Below are 15461 nucleotides of genomic sequence, written 5' to 3'. Positions count from 1 at the left end.
CAACTGTTCAGAGGAGACTGTGTGAATCATGCCTTCATGGTCAAATTGCTGCAAAGAAATCACTACTAAAGCACACAAATAAGAAGATGAAACTTGCTTGGGCCAAGAAACACGAGCAATTTGTCATTTGGTCTGGAGTCAAAATTTGAGATTTTTGATTCCAACCGCCATGTCTTTGTGAGGCGTGGAGTGGGTGAACGGATGATCTCTATATGTGTGGTTCCCACCGTAAAGCATGGAAGAGAAGGTGTTATGGTGTGGGTGTGATTTTCTAGTGACACTGTCTGTGAGTTATTTATAATTCACGGCACACTTAGCCAGCATGGCTACCACAGCATTCTGCAGCGATACGCCATCCCATCTGGTCTGGGCTTAGTGGGGCTATAATTTGTTTTTCAACAGGACAATGACCAAACACACCTCCAGGCTGTGTAAGGGCTATTTTACCAAGAAGGAAATTGATGGAGTGCTGCATCAGATTACCTGGCCTCCACAATCCCCTGACCTCAAACAAATTGAGATGGTTTGGAATGAGTCTGATTGCAGAGTGAAGGAAAATCAGCCAACAAGTGCTCAGCATATGTGGGAACTCCTTCAAGACTTAAAAAAAACATTCCAGGTGAAGCTGGTATAGAGAATGCCAAAAGTGTGCAAAACTGTCTTCAAGGCAAAGGGTGACTATTTGAAGAAACTCTAATATGAAATATATTTTGATTTGTTAAACACTTTTTTGGGTTACTACTGTACATGATTCCATTTGTGTTACTTCATAGTTTTGATGTCTTCACTATTATTCTACAATGTTGAAAATAGTCTAAATAAAGAAAAAACCCTTGAATGAGTAGGGGTGACCAAACCGTTGACTGGTGCTGTATCAAAATAATATTTTAACAACTCCAACTGCATGTGGTGCAGGAACCACTGACTCGCTGCATTTTTGTATTATCAAGACACCTGCTGGTAACTCTTAACTGGTTAGGTCAGCTAATGCATGAGGTCTCCTAATTATCTGTTGACTAGGTGGGACTCTTATGACTAAAGAGGCTTCATGCATAGCTTTTATTTTTACCCATAAGAGTAGGAGTAAAATGTCTCTATTCTCAGTACTTACAACCAATTTTCTACTCTGAGACACAATGTGGATGAGGACACTGCAATAATGTATGCCATTTCATTTGTATGGCCATTCCATGGACAGGGGTAAGGAAGAGAAACACATTGTTAACAGTAATTAAAAGCATGGAAATTAGACTCACACAAATCCAATATGCTGCTTTAGGCATAGTATAACAATGCGTATCGCTTGAGCAAAGGAACTAGAGAAAAGGTACGGATAATGCACCTTGGGCCTTGAAGGTGGAATGGTTTTAATGTGCCATTGTCGTTAATTAGTATTGTCAAAAAGGAGGTATACCGGTATGAAATATGCCATTGTTAAACTGGCTTAAAGCCAAGTCCATATTAGCATAGTTAACTGCCAAACTTTATCACAAATTACTTTTCTTGTGACCTCAAAATGTAAAAGCACAAAAAAAAGTATGAAATGATGTGCACTCAACTGCTGTAAGTCGCTCTGGATAAGAATGTCTGCTAAAATGTCTAAAATGTCAAATATAATTGTGAGTTTCTTTAGACTCATAACGACTCTCTCACAAACAACGATTAAAAGTAGAATTAATCAAATTATAATCAGTTGTGGGATGAGATGAGCAGGGATGTCAAAAAACTATTTAAGTTTCTTTTAAGATCTGACAAACTAAAGTAAAAATTGCATTTTGGGGTTTCAGGATTTCAGCCAACTTTATAATTTCAACGATGACATATCTCATACCTTGACATTGAAACTTTTGGGGGGGGGGGCTCATATCTGACGACAAGAGCTGGAATGACCCTGGGATGGAATCTTTACAGGGTCCAATAATAGAGGCAATGGCCTCCAGTGTTCAATATAATCAATCTAGCTCAGACAGACATTTTATATTTTAATTAAGCGAGTAGATTAAGGTGTTCCTCCTCTGAGGGGGTGAGAGGAGACACCTCACCAAGTAGTTTGGGAATGTGGTCTTAATCATGATCCCAAGCAGGCCCTGATGAGAACAAAGGGCAGTAAAATATTAATTAAAACCTGCTCTAAGCATGTTGTGTGGAGGAGTGAGAGAGAGAACAGGGACAGCAAAGAACGAGGAGCCAAAGGGGAGAAATAATGAGAAGAGGTTGCCTTTTTAACTCACATTATTCTAATGGACTTCATTGCCTCCCTCAGAGACACGGAGATCTAGCAGTGGGAGATCGCATCACTGCAAAGTCTCTAGACATCTCAGCTGAGATCCCATCCCATCTCCCTCTCTATGCTCAAGAGAAGAACAAAATGTAATGGAATATTCCCTTATATGTGCCTTTGATAGAAAACTCTGTGTCTATGCCGGTCTCAGCCACATAAAAGCTCCAGCTAAGATTGTGTGACACCTCTTATTTACCTCCAATCCTCCACAGAAAACTCTGAAACTTTTGAAATAATAATTGCCAAGCCAACTCTGAAATTCAGCCGGGTAGCATGAGTGATTCTGACAACGACATCTACCTTTTTTAAAAACATGAAAAGTGTTTCAGAGGCTGGTGAGCATGAAAGCAGAGCCCACAGCCCTGTGTGGATAGAATCAGACGCAGCTCTGTGGCACAGCCTGGAGCCTGACCATCCAGCACGCTCTGCTCCCGCTGACTGGGTACAGGCTAGCCTCATCTTATTCCAGCAACACCGGCTGTGAAGAGCCAGTGGGAACCTGCTCACTCTGCTAGATGTGTCCTTTAATTTTCTTCCTTTTGTTGTTCCAGCCAGACTAAATAAAAAGGTAGGGGTAGGATGCCTCTTTTTCAAATAAATAAAAGATCAACAGTCAAACTTGACTCAGAGGGAATGTGCATATTTTGTCTAGTTTGTGAAACACTCCGTGTACAGTAGAGTGCGGAAGAGTTGAGCTTGGGAGTTTGAAGAACCAAGCTTCCATTTCTATCCAGCAGCTATGTACTGTATGTGGTTTCTGTGCTTTTCAGAAATGTGAAAATAGTCATAGTTGAAGTTCCATTACTTTTTACACATTACATGAATGATTAGACAGTGTTTAAATGTCATATTCTTGCCTTTCATACGTTTACTGTCAAAGAGTGAAACAGATGTTTGTGACCCTCCAGAACCGTGGGTTCGGGCTTTGAAGAAGCGCCAATGAAGCTCCAAGCACCAGGCTGGTGTGAGTATGAAACAGAATAATACCGTTTTTTCTCTACTTTTTTCCAGGAAAGACTTTGATGACTTCTCTCATGGTGACTCTCTTTGGAAACCATCCATGAGTCCCACAATAACTTATTCCTTTCCATGGGGTGTCAGTAAAATGGTCAAAATGTTATTTATAGTGTTACATTTGATTTACCTGTGTAATGTAAAGACAATCCTTCAAGGCGATATACATTTTGAAGTTGGTTTGGCCATTTTCTCCTTTGAAATAATCCAAATCAGTAACATTTGTTTCTAATTGAGAGAATGTTCATTCATATTTTTCTAGATTCAATTTGAAATTCCCTGCACTGCTACATCAGCAGTAATGTTTACATCCCAGCACTATTCCTCCTATGTATCAACGTTGACTATTTCCTTTAGTTTCAAATTAATTGTCACATCAATATGGCATTCTTGTGAGGCTTAATGAACCCACCAGTGCAGACTCTTTGTTCATTGCACATTCAAAGTTTTATCTGCTCCAATTAAGGTTCATTACACCAAACTGGCTCCTGGTCACTTTTAATTCACTTTTTACCATCTTGTATAATTAGGGTTTGCATTGAGTCTTTCTCCAGTGCTGTGTCTGCCTGCAATCTGCACAGGAGCATTTGGTGCTTTTCAAAGTCTGTCTGAAACCCTGGCTGTCTCTCCCAGTGCTTTCAAAATGAGGAGATCAGAGCATTTGAGATTTAGCTACTTGATGATATTAACGTTCCCTCGTTCACCTTCCACTAGCACTCATGTGACATATTGTAAGTGGATGAACTGCCTCCGGCTGCGGGATCCATGTGCACCCAAATTAAATTTCAGGTCCGCAGATTATTTCCGTGACCTTCTGACTTCCTGACTTCAGCGGAAAGGAAGCATCGTGAGTGGACGGTGGTAATTAAGCAGCCTTCAAAGCATGCTGCCACGGAACTAATTCACAAACATCAAAACAGAGACTGCTGTGCATTTTGTTAGATACTGCAAGCATATCTTTAGATCCACATTCACAGGATACACTGTATTTATATTGACATGTAATGTGCTATCGTTATGATCATTTTCATTGTGGAGGGAAGAGTACATTTGAAATATGCCATACATATTTAATCTTCTGAGTTCATTAATTGCTCACCTTGCTTTAGTCTACTGTACATCACTACACATAAAATAAAATCCATAAATAGTAGTTCATTCTTACATGTTCTATGTTTGAGCTGCTTTTTGAATTGGAAACATTATTGGCATTGTTAAATTCGATTTTCATAATAGCAAGCTAGGACAGATGGTTTGGTTAGCTAAGCTAGCAAGTCTGTTTGTTTGGTTACCTTTGCAACTACAGTCGCTATCTAGTAAACTTGCTATTTCTAGCAGAAATGTGTTAAATTATAGTCATTGTATAGAAGGGATAATCAACTCGTGGCTCAAAAGTTCCCTGGAAAAGAATGCAACTCCGTGGAAGTTAAGTTCTACTCGGCTAGCGTGTCATGGAACACACCTTCCACATCGTTTATTATTAACCTATTTTATACATGAGATAAAAACCCATGACACAACTCATACATTACCTGAAGGTAGCTTTGAGGATCTGACCAGAGATGATTTCTTTGGTATGGTTGTTGTAGCCATAGAAGAGGTCCCCGAAAACGGTTTGGTTGGCTGGGACGTCAGCTGTTTCCCCACAGTCCAGTCCCTCAGTACAGGCTTCAGACAAGGGCTGGCAGGAACGACCATCTTGACCTCTCTTGTAATCCTCAATACAGCTACAACGGCAACCAGAAAAAACAATGGTAGCAGTGTGAGCTGAGCGTTTATTAATGTGTTCTTACATTATATTAAGATAGATTGTTTTATCTAGATTAAACATGTAGCTTCTAATACATATAGTCATATTCAGGGTTTAGAACAAATTATGTTTGAATTCAAGTCAATACTGGGATAAAAACTAGGTTGGTTTTGACTTCTACTGGATTTGATTGAGTAAGTTACTTTGTGACTGATTGAAGAGTGCATGAAATTCCTTTTTAACATTATGTAAACATCACTTTAGCTAGCTATGAGGATTATTTCTTTATTTTACTTGTGTTCATGGTTCACTAGTTACTTAGAAGTGCACCTCTTTATGACAGATTTCAAGGGGACACACAAAATAGGCCTCACGATTCTAGTGTGCTGATCAATTCTATGTTTGTTCTATTGTGCTATTAAATCAATTCATTGAACACAAACCCCCCATTTCATTTTTCAAAAAGGAAATAATTCAAACAGTGTGAGTTTTCTCAAGACTCTTTCATATTGATGACATTTTGACATCCCAGTGTCTAGCGAGCTCTGTAAAATGTATCAAAAGGCAGTGCGAAAAACGGCCAGGGATTAAACTGAAAGAAGCTTTCTTCATGATGACATTGTTCTTTCCACAGGAAAGTGTTACTAAAGAGGGTTAGATATGTCTTAATGCAGTCCTAATGCACATGACATACTGTATAAACTGGTTCACTTTCTCTGTCATATTATCATGTTTCATATGATAGTAAATGACACGTTTGCCACCTATAATCAGAAAGACTTTAGTAGTCAGGAGAAGACTTGACACAGACTAAAATAGAGGTCAAAAGATCCTTCTCTTTTAAGAGACAACCTCTCCAAGGAGAAGAGACTACTCACTCTGAGTGACTAACGCACTGCACAGCTGACATTTAAAATACTTACTGCTGCACTTTCTTGTCCTACTAAATCTATGTCATGACAATGCCTGACAATCACCAGGAATCTACTGAGGTGAAAAAGAAGGACATACTAGTAATTTCATGGCATTGTTTAAATGTTCTACCATGTACAATTCAAATCCTTTTATACACTTTAGGATATGACAGTTCAGTGTCATGCAATGTCAGCTCAGTGCCACAGAGACAAGGCCATGGGCACATAGGGATGGCACAGTATGGGACCTGGTCAAAAGTACTGTACTATGAAGAGAATAGGGTGTCATTTGGGACAAATCCAAGTTCAGTAGTGTTCTCTCACCCGCAGAACATCTGTATGTTGTAGAGGGTGGGGTCATCCTCCAGGGGGGCGAGCTGTTGGAGGCACAGTTGTTCACAGCCTCCGTTGAAGCCATCAGAGCAATCGATGCCAATGTGGTGGTCGTAGCAGCCTGTGCCATCCTTCATAGGGCTCAGTCCCGGAGGGCACTACAAGTAGTGGGAATAAAGGATAAAGGATGTCCAGATTGTCAAAAACAATAGGGCTACAGATTAATCAAAATAATATGAGATGTGATCTGATTTTTAGTTCACACAGAAATAAGTAGAGCTCAGACACATCCAGATCCCATGTGCGTGTACGAATGACAGAAAAGTGGGAAAGCAACATTTTTGCAAAACTTTTGGAGAAATCAAGGCTTTGATTACATTTTCCCAAATAACATTCCGTAAAGTCTTTCACACCACAAAGGACGTGCTGCTAACCAAGATATATGAGGCACAAAGGTATAATAAATTCACAGAGGCCTGCAGAACTTCTACAACTCCACACCTGCATCCATAGTTACAAAGACTCCCCTGTGCCTCCCAAAGCATTTTTTTTCAGAGGCCTGTGAAGCCAAATTCACATGATGTTCTCTGTAAGTCATTCCTTCAAAGGGGACTTTGATGGAATGATACTTAACAAGGCATCCCTGCCTGGAGAAAAGAGGGAACAGCTATGTTTGCCTTCAAGCAATAAGGAAGCATAAGTGACAATATATTTATTTATTTCCTCTTCAAAGTCTCCAGTGCCCATCGACCCTGGCATCATGACATCCTAACACTAGTCTGTGTTAGACCGGTTGAAAGAGTAACCCTGTGGGGAATTTAACCTGTTGCTTAGGGTTTTTACAGGATCGTATGAGAAATAGTTTGGACCTAACGCCAAGTCACAAATTATTTGATCATGACCAATATATTCAGACGTAAAGATTTTCCAGACTGTTGCAGTAGGCTATGTTTGAAGCGAAGCTCTATGTGGATGGATCATACATACTGCATGATAACCTTGCATGAGAGGAAATTAACAGCCATGAAATAAATATATTTTTTCACCATAGGGATGAGCGGAAAAACATTAAATATGAATTGTAACTTCATCAGTTGAGTCAGACAGCTGCACTGAAAATCCACAATTGTCCTACATCATATTTATGTAAGATTTCAGATTGTGTGCACCTGTAAATGTGGTTTATGCCCCCCCCCCCCCCCCCCCATTTCCCCATTTCATACATACACTAAGGCTGGGATTCAATCCGACCGCAGTTTGTCAACAATTAGGCTTAAAAAGGCAATGTTTCAGTGTTCGCGAAGATCTGATTCATGGTAACACTGCATGTCAGCTCTGCCCGACATGCAAAATGACCTTTAAAAGCCGTATTGTCTACAACCTGCGCGAGGGTTAAATCCCTTCCTAGATCATGATGACCCATCTCTCCACTGACAACAGTGTAGAGGACAGGTACAGTACAGTATATTGCTTTTTGAAGCCTAAGACTTATGTTGTTATACAAAGAGGTCTGGTTGGCCCTCTTACACAATTGTTTAACCATTGGGCTAATGGACATGGTAGTTGATAAAGTATCAATGGCCAGTGAGGCACATGTAGTAACAGGAGTACCTCGCCTCTCCCTGGACTCATTGTTATTGATTTGTTGCATGGCTATGAGCACTGTGACAACTGATTTATCACCTGTAATGTAAAGATCATGGTACAGTGAATCTCCTAACTCATCTGTAGCAGAGACTCCTTAAATCACTGTGCCTCTTTGCAATCGATGGGAATGGGGAAGTGTGTCGTGTGTCAAAGGGATGTCAGAGAGGAAATCATGTATTGATAGTTCTTGCTTGTGAACCCTACACGTCTCTCCTTATTGAGTGTTGTAATAGGCCTCCGTTCAATGACATGCAGAATTAGGAGAACTCAGGAGCATTTCCACAATGTCCAAAGAATGGCGATCATTAACGACGTACTTTAATGACTTTTCATACAGTAAGTTATCTATTGATAACAATGCAAATATTAAGTGTACCACTTTAAGAACATTTTAGAAATTGACAATGCATGATTGAGTGAATCATATGATGTAAAGTCATTCAGATAATGCGACACGTGGCAAAAGTCTAAAGATCCATCCCTCCATGGTAGAAACATTAGATAATGTCAACAAAAATTATTCTTTCATTTTATAATTATTTTTTTTCTCTCTCTTTTTTTGTGTTGCTTGGTCAAATAACAAACTCATGTTGCACGACAAAATAAACAACATCCTTTACCGGCAGTTTAAAGGGCAATGAAGCCCTTTTTCTACTTCTCCAGAGTCAAATGAACTCGTGGATACCATTTTATGTCTCTGCATCCAGTATGAAGGAAGTAAGAGGTAGTTTTGTGAGCCAATGTTAACTAGCATTAGTGCAATGACTGGAAGTCTATGGTATCTACTAGCATTCTCGCAGTTACCATAGATTTCCAGTCATTGTGGTAACACTAGATAGATATTGCATTAACGCTAGTTAGCAACTTCCTTCAAACTGCACGCAGAGACATAAAAATGGTATCCACAAGTACATCTCACTCTGGGGAAGTAGAAAAAGGGCTTCATTGCCAAAATACTGAAATATTCCTATAAGGAAACGAGACAGTACTGTATATGATGGCACTGTACAGGCTTGTGAAGCTTTTGTATTTAGGCTAAACTGGAAAAACCCTTGAACCACTTTGCCTTTTAATCTTATTTTCTAATGGAGATACATTCCTCCTGCTTACTTCCAGCTTATGGGAATCAGCCATGTGGTATTGCTACTGTACATAGCAAGTTGGATAAACTATGCCATTTCCAAATTCGCCAAATAGACAGATTGGAGAGAGTGGAGATTGAAAACGTATCCAGCCGGCAGAGTTTTCTACACTGGCAAGGAAGATAGATTTGGTTTCAAATGCCATCATTGAGGTTATCAAGGCATATCAGGTAGTCTTAAGAGTTACAAAAGTATCCAGAGTGCAATGATATAACAGCCCCTTGGGAATATAATTTGAATTGTTGTAAACTTTGTAACAAGTATACAAAGATTCTATAACGCTCTCCTCTAAATCAAACATATTGACACCCCTACAGTAGTTACTAGTTCTTACCTTTTTCACAATGTCAGAACCAAAATCGGAACCAATTTCTTGGGGGGGTTTGTTCTAAATATTTTTTACTAACATCTTCCACGGTCCTAGCAAGTGTGAAAAGGTCATATTTCAGAGGTAGCTTTAGCGATTACAGTGGTGCATTAACATGCTGTGGCATCTGTCCACAGCTGTGGCGGTACATTAGATTTTTCCAAAGAGGATGGAGTACCTTAAATCCACCCAGTGATCCTTAGAGGAAAACATCAGTAGTGGCAGGCTGCTGACCACCCACTCCTCTTTAGGAGTATGCTCATAGAATACCTCAGCCAAGTATCGACTCAGCTCAGAACCGCTTAGTGCCCAAAATGTGATCCAAGACAGAACAAATTCAGCTGAATGTGGACTGCGTCGATATACATCTGCTACATCAAAGTGACAAAGTGCATCAACTAGCAACACATGTGAGGCACGCTGAGCATGTTAAGGTGCGTGTCATAATTGAGCATTCTGTTAAATGTGAGGTATATCTATATATTTCTCTGGGGGGAGTACATTTGACTCCAAAACTGCACACCTCATTTTTAAAATGAACATTTGACAACATTGATGAAGTTCAGTAGAAGTGCAGGCCAGTAGTCCTGAAGCCACGTGAGAAACTGTCTTCACCCATGGAATATCCCCATGGAGTGTCCATATAACAATTACAGAGTTAAATTGAGACATTGGGGAACTTTTCCACCCGGGATATACTCAGTGCAGGGAGTCTGTAAGTGTGTGATAGCAGTCCTAATGTCTGAATCATGTAAATACTAAGGTCTCCTCTGTCGGTACACATCTCACACCACAGGCTGACAAGCTTTGTTTGGACAGGGCCCAATTTGTTCTGGTGGCTGGACAGACAGTCTCACGTTTCCCCTGTTCTAGCAAGAGGAGACAAGAGCTAATTAATCACATAATCATTTGGTGATTATTAGACTTTACTTCCAAACGACTGCACCCTCTCTCCCCAGGAGTGCCATACATCAGCCAGACAGAGGGGGTCAGGAGGCATCGGCTCATGCTAGGAGAGATATTAAACACGACGAGACTGGCAGCATGGACTCAGACAAGGTGTTAATTTATAAGTGGAATCGGGGTCTGAGTCCCAGACAGTTACCAGTATGATTAGACAGACGAAAGTATAATTTATATAACTCGTCACAAGGTAATTACAAAACACCAAGATATCTATGCAACAGATGGCAGCAACCTGGATATCTTGCTGTAACAAGAGCGGACGCTTAGTAAGAACTGGTAGGACATTAAAAAAAAGGCAAAGATTAATTCCTTATTGCGGATTTCAGTGCATGTTGCCCATGATTTAAAGCTTGTAAATGTGTTTATGAATGATATGTCCATATTAAACCTTAAATTACCATAAACCATAAATCCAGAGCTTCTGGTTGGTCTGGGTGAGACAGACGAGAATCTATATCACAATAATTGAAACAGTTCCGCCAAAACAGCATGAGGTATACTAGTAAATGTTTAGAAATAAATACTAACATGATGGATATCTATTATTATCGGTTGCTAAAAAGACAAGGGCTTTTGTTTCATTACTTAGAAAACATGAATGAAAATAAGATGCTTATTTGATGATTGAATGTATTTTGCAGTTGCGTAAACTGGGGGCAAAGGTCTACAGTCGCTATTTCACAAAGCTCATGCTTGTTAAGAACTGCTGTCTACTTCAGAGCTCAATAGAGCTCCTGACATCATTCAATTCTATATAATAATTATTTCCATCGCATAAGACATTGATCTGTTGTTTGACCTCTGATATATTGCAATACTCTCCGCTGTGTTTAAAAGTCAAACCTATTCAATATTTTGTCAGAAATCTATATATTTAGTCGTGACTTTTAGATACTGGAAACCACCGATAGGTCAAAAGTCTTGTACATCTCTACCGTATAGAGTGCAATGTCAGTGAGTGCACAGGCTGTTAGTTGTGAACTCTGTGACAGCTACATTCACCAAGGTCTGACCACCAGCACCATTAGAGCCGAAGGGAAATGCTCTCAAACGGGCAATAAATTGTTTGCGTAATCTAACTGCTTGGCAAGGAAATACAATTTTGTTGTGCAGCAGGCTTGTGGCATTAACAAGACCAAAAGATACAAATGAGGTGATTTTATATGCATGTCTTTCTGAATTAACAGCAAGCCAAGTCAGGCCTAACAACCAGGAATCTTAATTGCAATGGTGCAGGAAAGGGACGTATTTTCAGATTATGCTAGGGACCCCAGGCTATGAAGGAACACTTACATTGATATCCAAGTATGGCCTCTGTGCTCAAATTGCAATTGTAACTGTGACAGATACAATTATGAATGTTTGTTGTTGATTAAAATAATTGTGTCTGCTCATATATAATTAACATTCAAGCGTGAAATATAGTTTCCTGCAAAAACATCTTGGTCAAAACTGGTTTAGACATTTCGTACAGCCCACTGCTGAGTTTGAGAATGGGATTGGTCTTGGTGGCTATGTCAAACAAATGGTTTGAGACAAGTCTGACCATTCTTATAACCAATGGATTTTGACAGCTACGTTTTGAAAAGTAATGCAAGTGTGATATTATCAATACAGTGCAGACATTTGGAACTGAAATGCATAGAAAATGTGCCTTAGCTCTGGTATATCATGCCCTTTATACTCATACCCATATACGGGTTGAAAATGGCAGATTTGGGCACTGATAAACTCCTAAATTGGAACGTAGTGGCTATACAGCAACATACTACGTCAGAGATCTGTCTCTGCGCTTCACAGCACTGTATGGATTTTGACTGACAGCTATTCTGAAATTGAGCACCTCGCGCGACAAGAAATTGCCCTGATACCTCCCGCTAATTGGGCAACTTTTGCAAACGAGTGAGGGAAATGCCGTCTCATATTTTGAAATGAAAATTTTGCAATTTATAATGGACTGTTTTTAGATTACTGTTGTGTTTTTTACACAATTGTGTGATTGCAGGGTTGTGTTCCAAACAAAATAACAAGTGTGCTTGCTCCAGTTCCTCAACGGCACAGCTAGGAGAGCTCAGAAAACTACCTTATCGTTGAAGACTCTTCTTTGAGTCATAAAAGTTCATTGAAATTACTGAGGAACTAGGCGAGGCATGTGGTCACTTGGATACACCAGTTAGTCCTCTCACTCAAACAGTTGCAATTTCTTAGTCTTATGTTGCAACTACCCCATATTTACCAGGAATATTCTTAACATGTAACTGAATGTACCCAGAATATTTTCAGATTTTGCTATCAACAAATGCAGTGAAATGTACAGTAAATGTAAAATGCACATAAAATGAACATTGTAATGTTTGGACTCAGTATTGTGTCAGGTGAACCTTTGGTCTGATAATTTCCCCATAATCTGCAAACTATTCCCGTTCAGCGACTCCTGTGGCGGGCCAGGAGCAGTGCACGCTGACACGGTCGCCAGCTGTACGGTGTTTCCTCCGACACATTGGTGCGGCTGGCTTCCGGTTTAAGTGGGCATTGTGTCAAGAAGCAGTGCGGCTTGGTTGGGTTGTGTTTCGGAGGACGCACGGCTCTCGACCTTCGCCTCTCCCGGGTCCGTACGGGAGTTGCAGTGATGAGACAAGACTGTAACTACCAATTGATTACCACGAAATTGGGGAGAAAAAGGGGTAAAATAAAAATATATATATTGGCAGAATATTGGGAAAATGTAAATCAAGAAATGATTAGCATTTGAGTAATATTTTATACATTTGAAAAGTTTCTCTTTCAATCAAACGTTAGAGGGAGTCATCTGAGAAAGTAATCTGATCAGAAATGCTGGATCACAAACAGTACCTAACCAAGTACACCTTAAACTAATGTCTTGAGTGAATTGCAGTACTTGAACAGAAATTAACTCGCTTGAAAAACTTGCTTGAAAAACTGTTCGTTGATAATGTGCTGCAAAGAAGAGTGATACACAATTGGAGCACACCTTTTTAATAGGAAGTAGGAACCATTGGCAGATGTTGAATGTATTAAAACGTGCATGGTTCATTTCATGGCCGCTAAGCAGAAATAAAGAAAGACGGTTCTGAGAGGAGGGCCATCCCCAGGCAGTACAGTGACTCACTCACCACACATCCACTGGAATCAAGCTTGCGGTCAGAGATGCAGCGGAAGTTTCGGCTACAACCACCGTTGTCCTTTGAGCAGTCACGCACCGGGCCAAACGAGTCCAGTAAAACCTCCAGACTGTCAAACGATGAGGAGATCATCAGCTCTTCTCTGGCAAAATAAAACAAAAACATAAACATTATAATCATCCCCCTCAGCACAGCACTAAATCATTACATTCCCTAGCAATCAAATGGCTTATTGTCTGTTGATTGAAAATGGGTCCATTGTAGTCCTTCACAGAGATGAGAGAAAAGATCTTGCACTCTTTCACTTTTGCAGAAACTTGTTACATCACCAGATTAAGAGTGTGTGCCTAGCAATGAATGAACAGAGCCTGCGGGATTGTTTCTTTGACCTTGGTTTGCCCTCCGTATCCAAATGCATCTTTTAATTTGTTCATTTTATGATGAAATTCATTCAGTCAGAGGCAGGGCCTGAGATTCAAAGCAACCCTGCTTTACAAAGGGCCTAAGACATGTTTCATAAAAATCATGTTATTTACGGTATGTCCTGTATTGCTATAATCTTTCTCCAAGCCATCTGTTTTGTTTCTTATGTGAAATATTTCAGACATGCAAGGTCAAATATTAGAGATCATCACATTGACATATGAATAAAAAAGTGTTGATGAAGAACAAAGCTTGGACATTCCATTCTTCTTTTCAAGATGCTAAATTACTATGCTACTGATGTGGAATATCTATGATAAACGGAGAACTTTTATAATAACCCTGCCATGAACCTTGCCTAAGGGAAAGAAAGAATGGCCTCTCTTGTTTTGCAAATAGTATTTCTTTGCTCCCTCACCCACTCCCAGAATGCTTGCTCGGAGATTGCCTGAAACAAACATATTTGATATTTCATTAACTTTCAGAGTCACTGATTTTATCAAACTAGCCAATTTTATTTTATAATTGACTGTGGGTATTGTCTTCATACATTTATGGAGAACAAACTCAACAGGTCACAAAGATAATGATGTATTTGAAAGAGTTATGGAGGGCTTAATTGTTATATTGAACTTAGGCTACCTTTATGATGAATTCATTATTTTGTATTAAGCACACAAAATAACTGTATGTGATCTCTCCCACAGTTCCACAATTCCCAGGCTGCTTGTTTGATTGAATCCAGACTTTACATTTGTGGTATTCAATAGATATCACTGTACATTTTAACTTGAACACTTTCTTCATAGAAAGATGAGACCATTTACCCTAACCTTCAATTATAGATATGATTAACAAGAACATTTAAAGGCACAGTGCAGTCAAAAATCAAATTTTCCTTTGTTTTGTATCATATCGTACAACAGCTGATGAAACTTAAAGTGTCAAAGTGTGAAAACATTTGATCAGAGTTATTTACACACAATCTTCTAATCAGCAGGTTTGCATGGTTGGGAGTTTCAGCTTTCCATGGTGACATCAACATTCAGTAAATTGGTTAATAGACCACTAACAAAGAGACATCCAAACTGCTCTGCTAATAATAGATAATTTTCAGTTTCCCCCTCCCCACTCAGACCACTAACAGACAGTCCGAAATAAAATTCTTGCTTGAAAAATATTTTGTGTTAAAAGTGATTTTTGCCCATTTTAATGGAAATCAGTAAGCTCCTTAACTGTTACCTAGAAAGTATTTGATATTGATATAAACAAGGTTGCATTGGGCCTTTAAGCAAAAGGAAAGTCATATCTGCTAATAATTCAAAAAAAGGCACAATGAAGAGGCATTCATTCAGGCCATTAGCCGTTGGAAAAATACAGGCTGCCTAATTGCTTCTCTTTACCCTGTAATTTGCCTTCCATTATACTTTATGGGTGAGTCACAGTTTAAATGGAATGACACACTGTATGTTGTGAGGATT

The 15461-nt window shown here is 39.5% G+C and overlaps 1 protein-coding gene across 11 annotated transcripts in view; it reads right to left on the bottom strand.

Moving 5' to 3' along the window:
• LOC124009716 (astrotactin-1-like) overlaps positions 1–15461 on the bottom strand; it is a 276537-nt gene that overhangs the window by 142563 nt on the left and 118513 nt on the right. For all 11 annotated transcript variants that reach the window (XM_046321826.1, XM_046321828.1, XM_046321829.1 and 8 more), the window contains 3 exons: positions 13549–13699; positions 6284–6450; positions 4828–5022 (listed from right to left, as the gene is read on the bottom strand). In XM_046321826.1, the coding sequence (XP_046177782.1) occupies positions 4828–5022; positions 6284–6450; positions 13549–13699 (513 nt within the window). The remainder of the gene's footprint in view (positions 1–4827; positions 5023–6283; positions 6451–13548; positions 13700–15461) is intronic.

Source organism: Oncorhynchus gorbuscha, linkage group LG22 (genome assembly GCF_021184085.1).
Source record: "Oncorhynchus gorbuscha isolate QuinsamMale2020 ecotype Even-year linkage group LG22, OgorEven_v1.0, whole genome shotgun sequence".
Taxonomy (NCBI): Eukaryota; Metazoa; Chordata; class Actinopteri; order Salmoniformes; family Salmonidae; genus Oncorhynchus; species Oncorhynchus gorbuscha.
The sequence above is the reverse complement of the archived record's forward strand: the minus strand, read 5'-3'. Positions and strand labels throughout refer to the sequence as shown.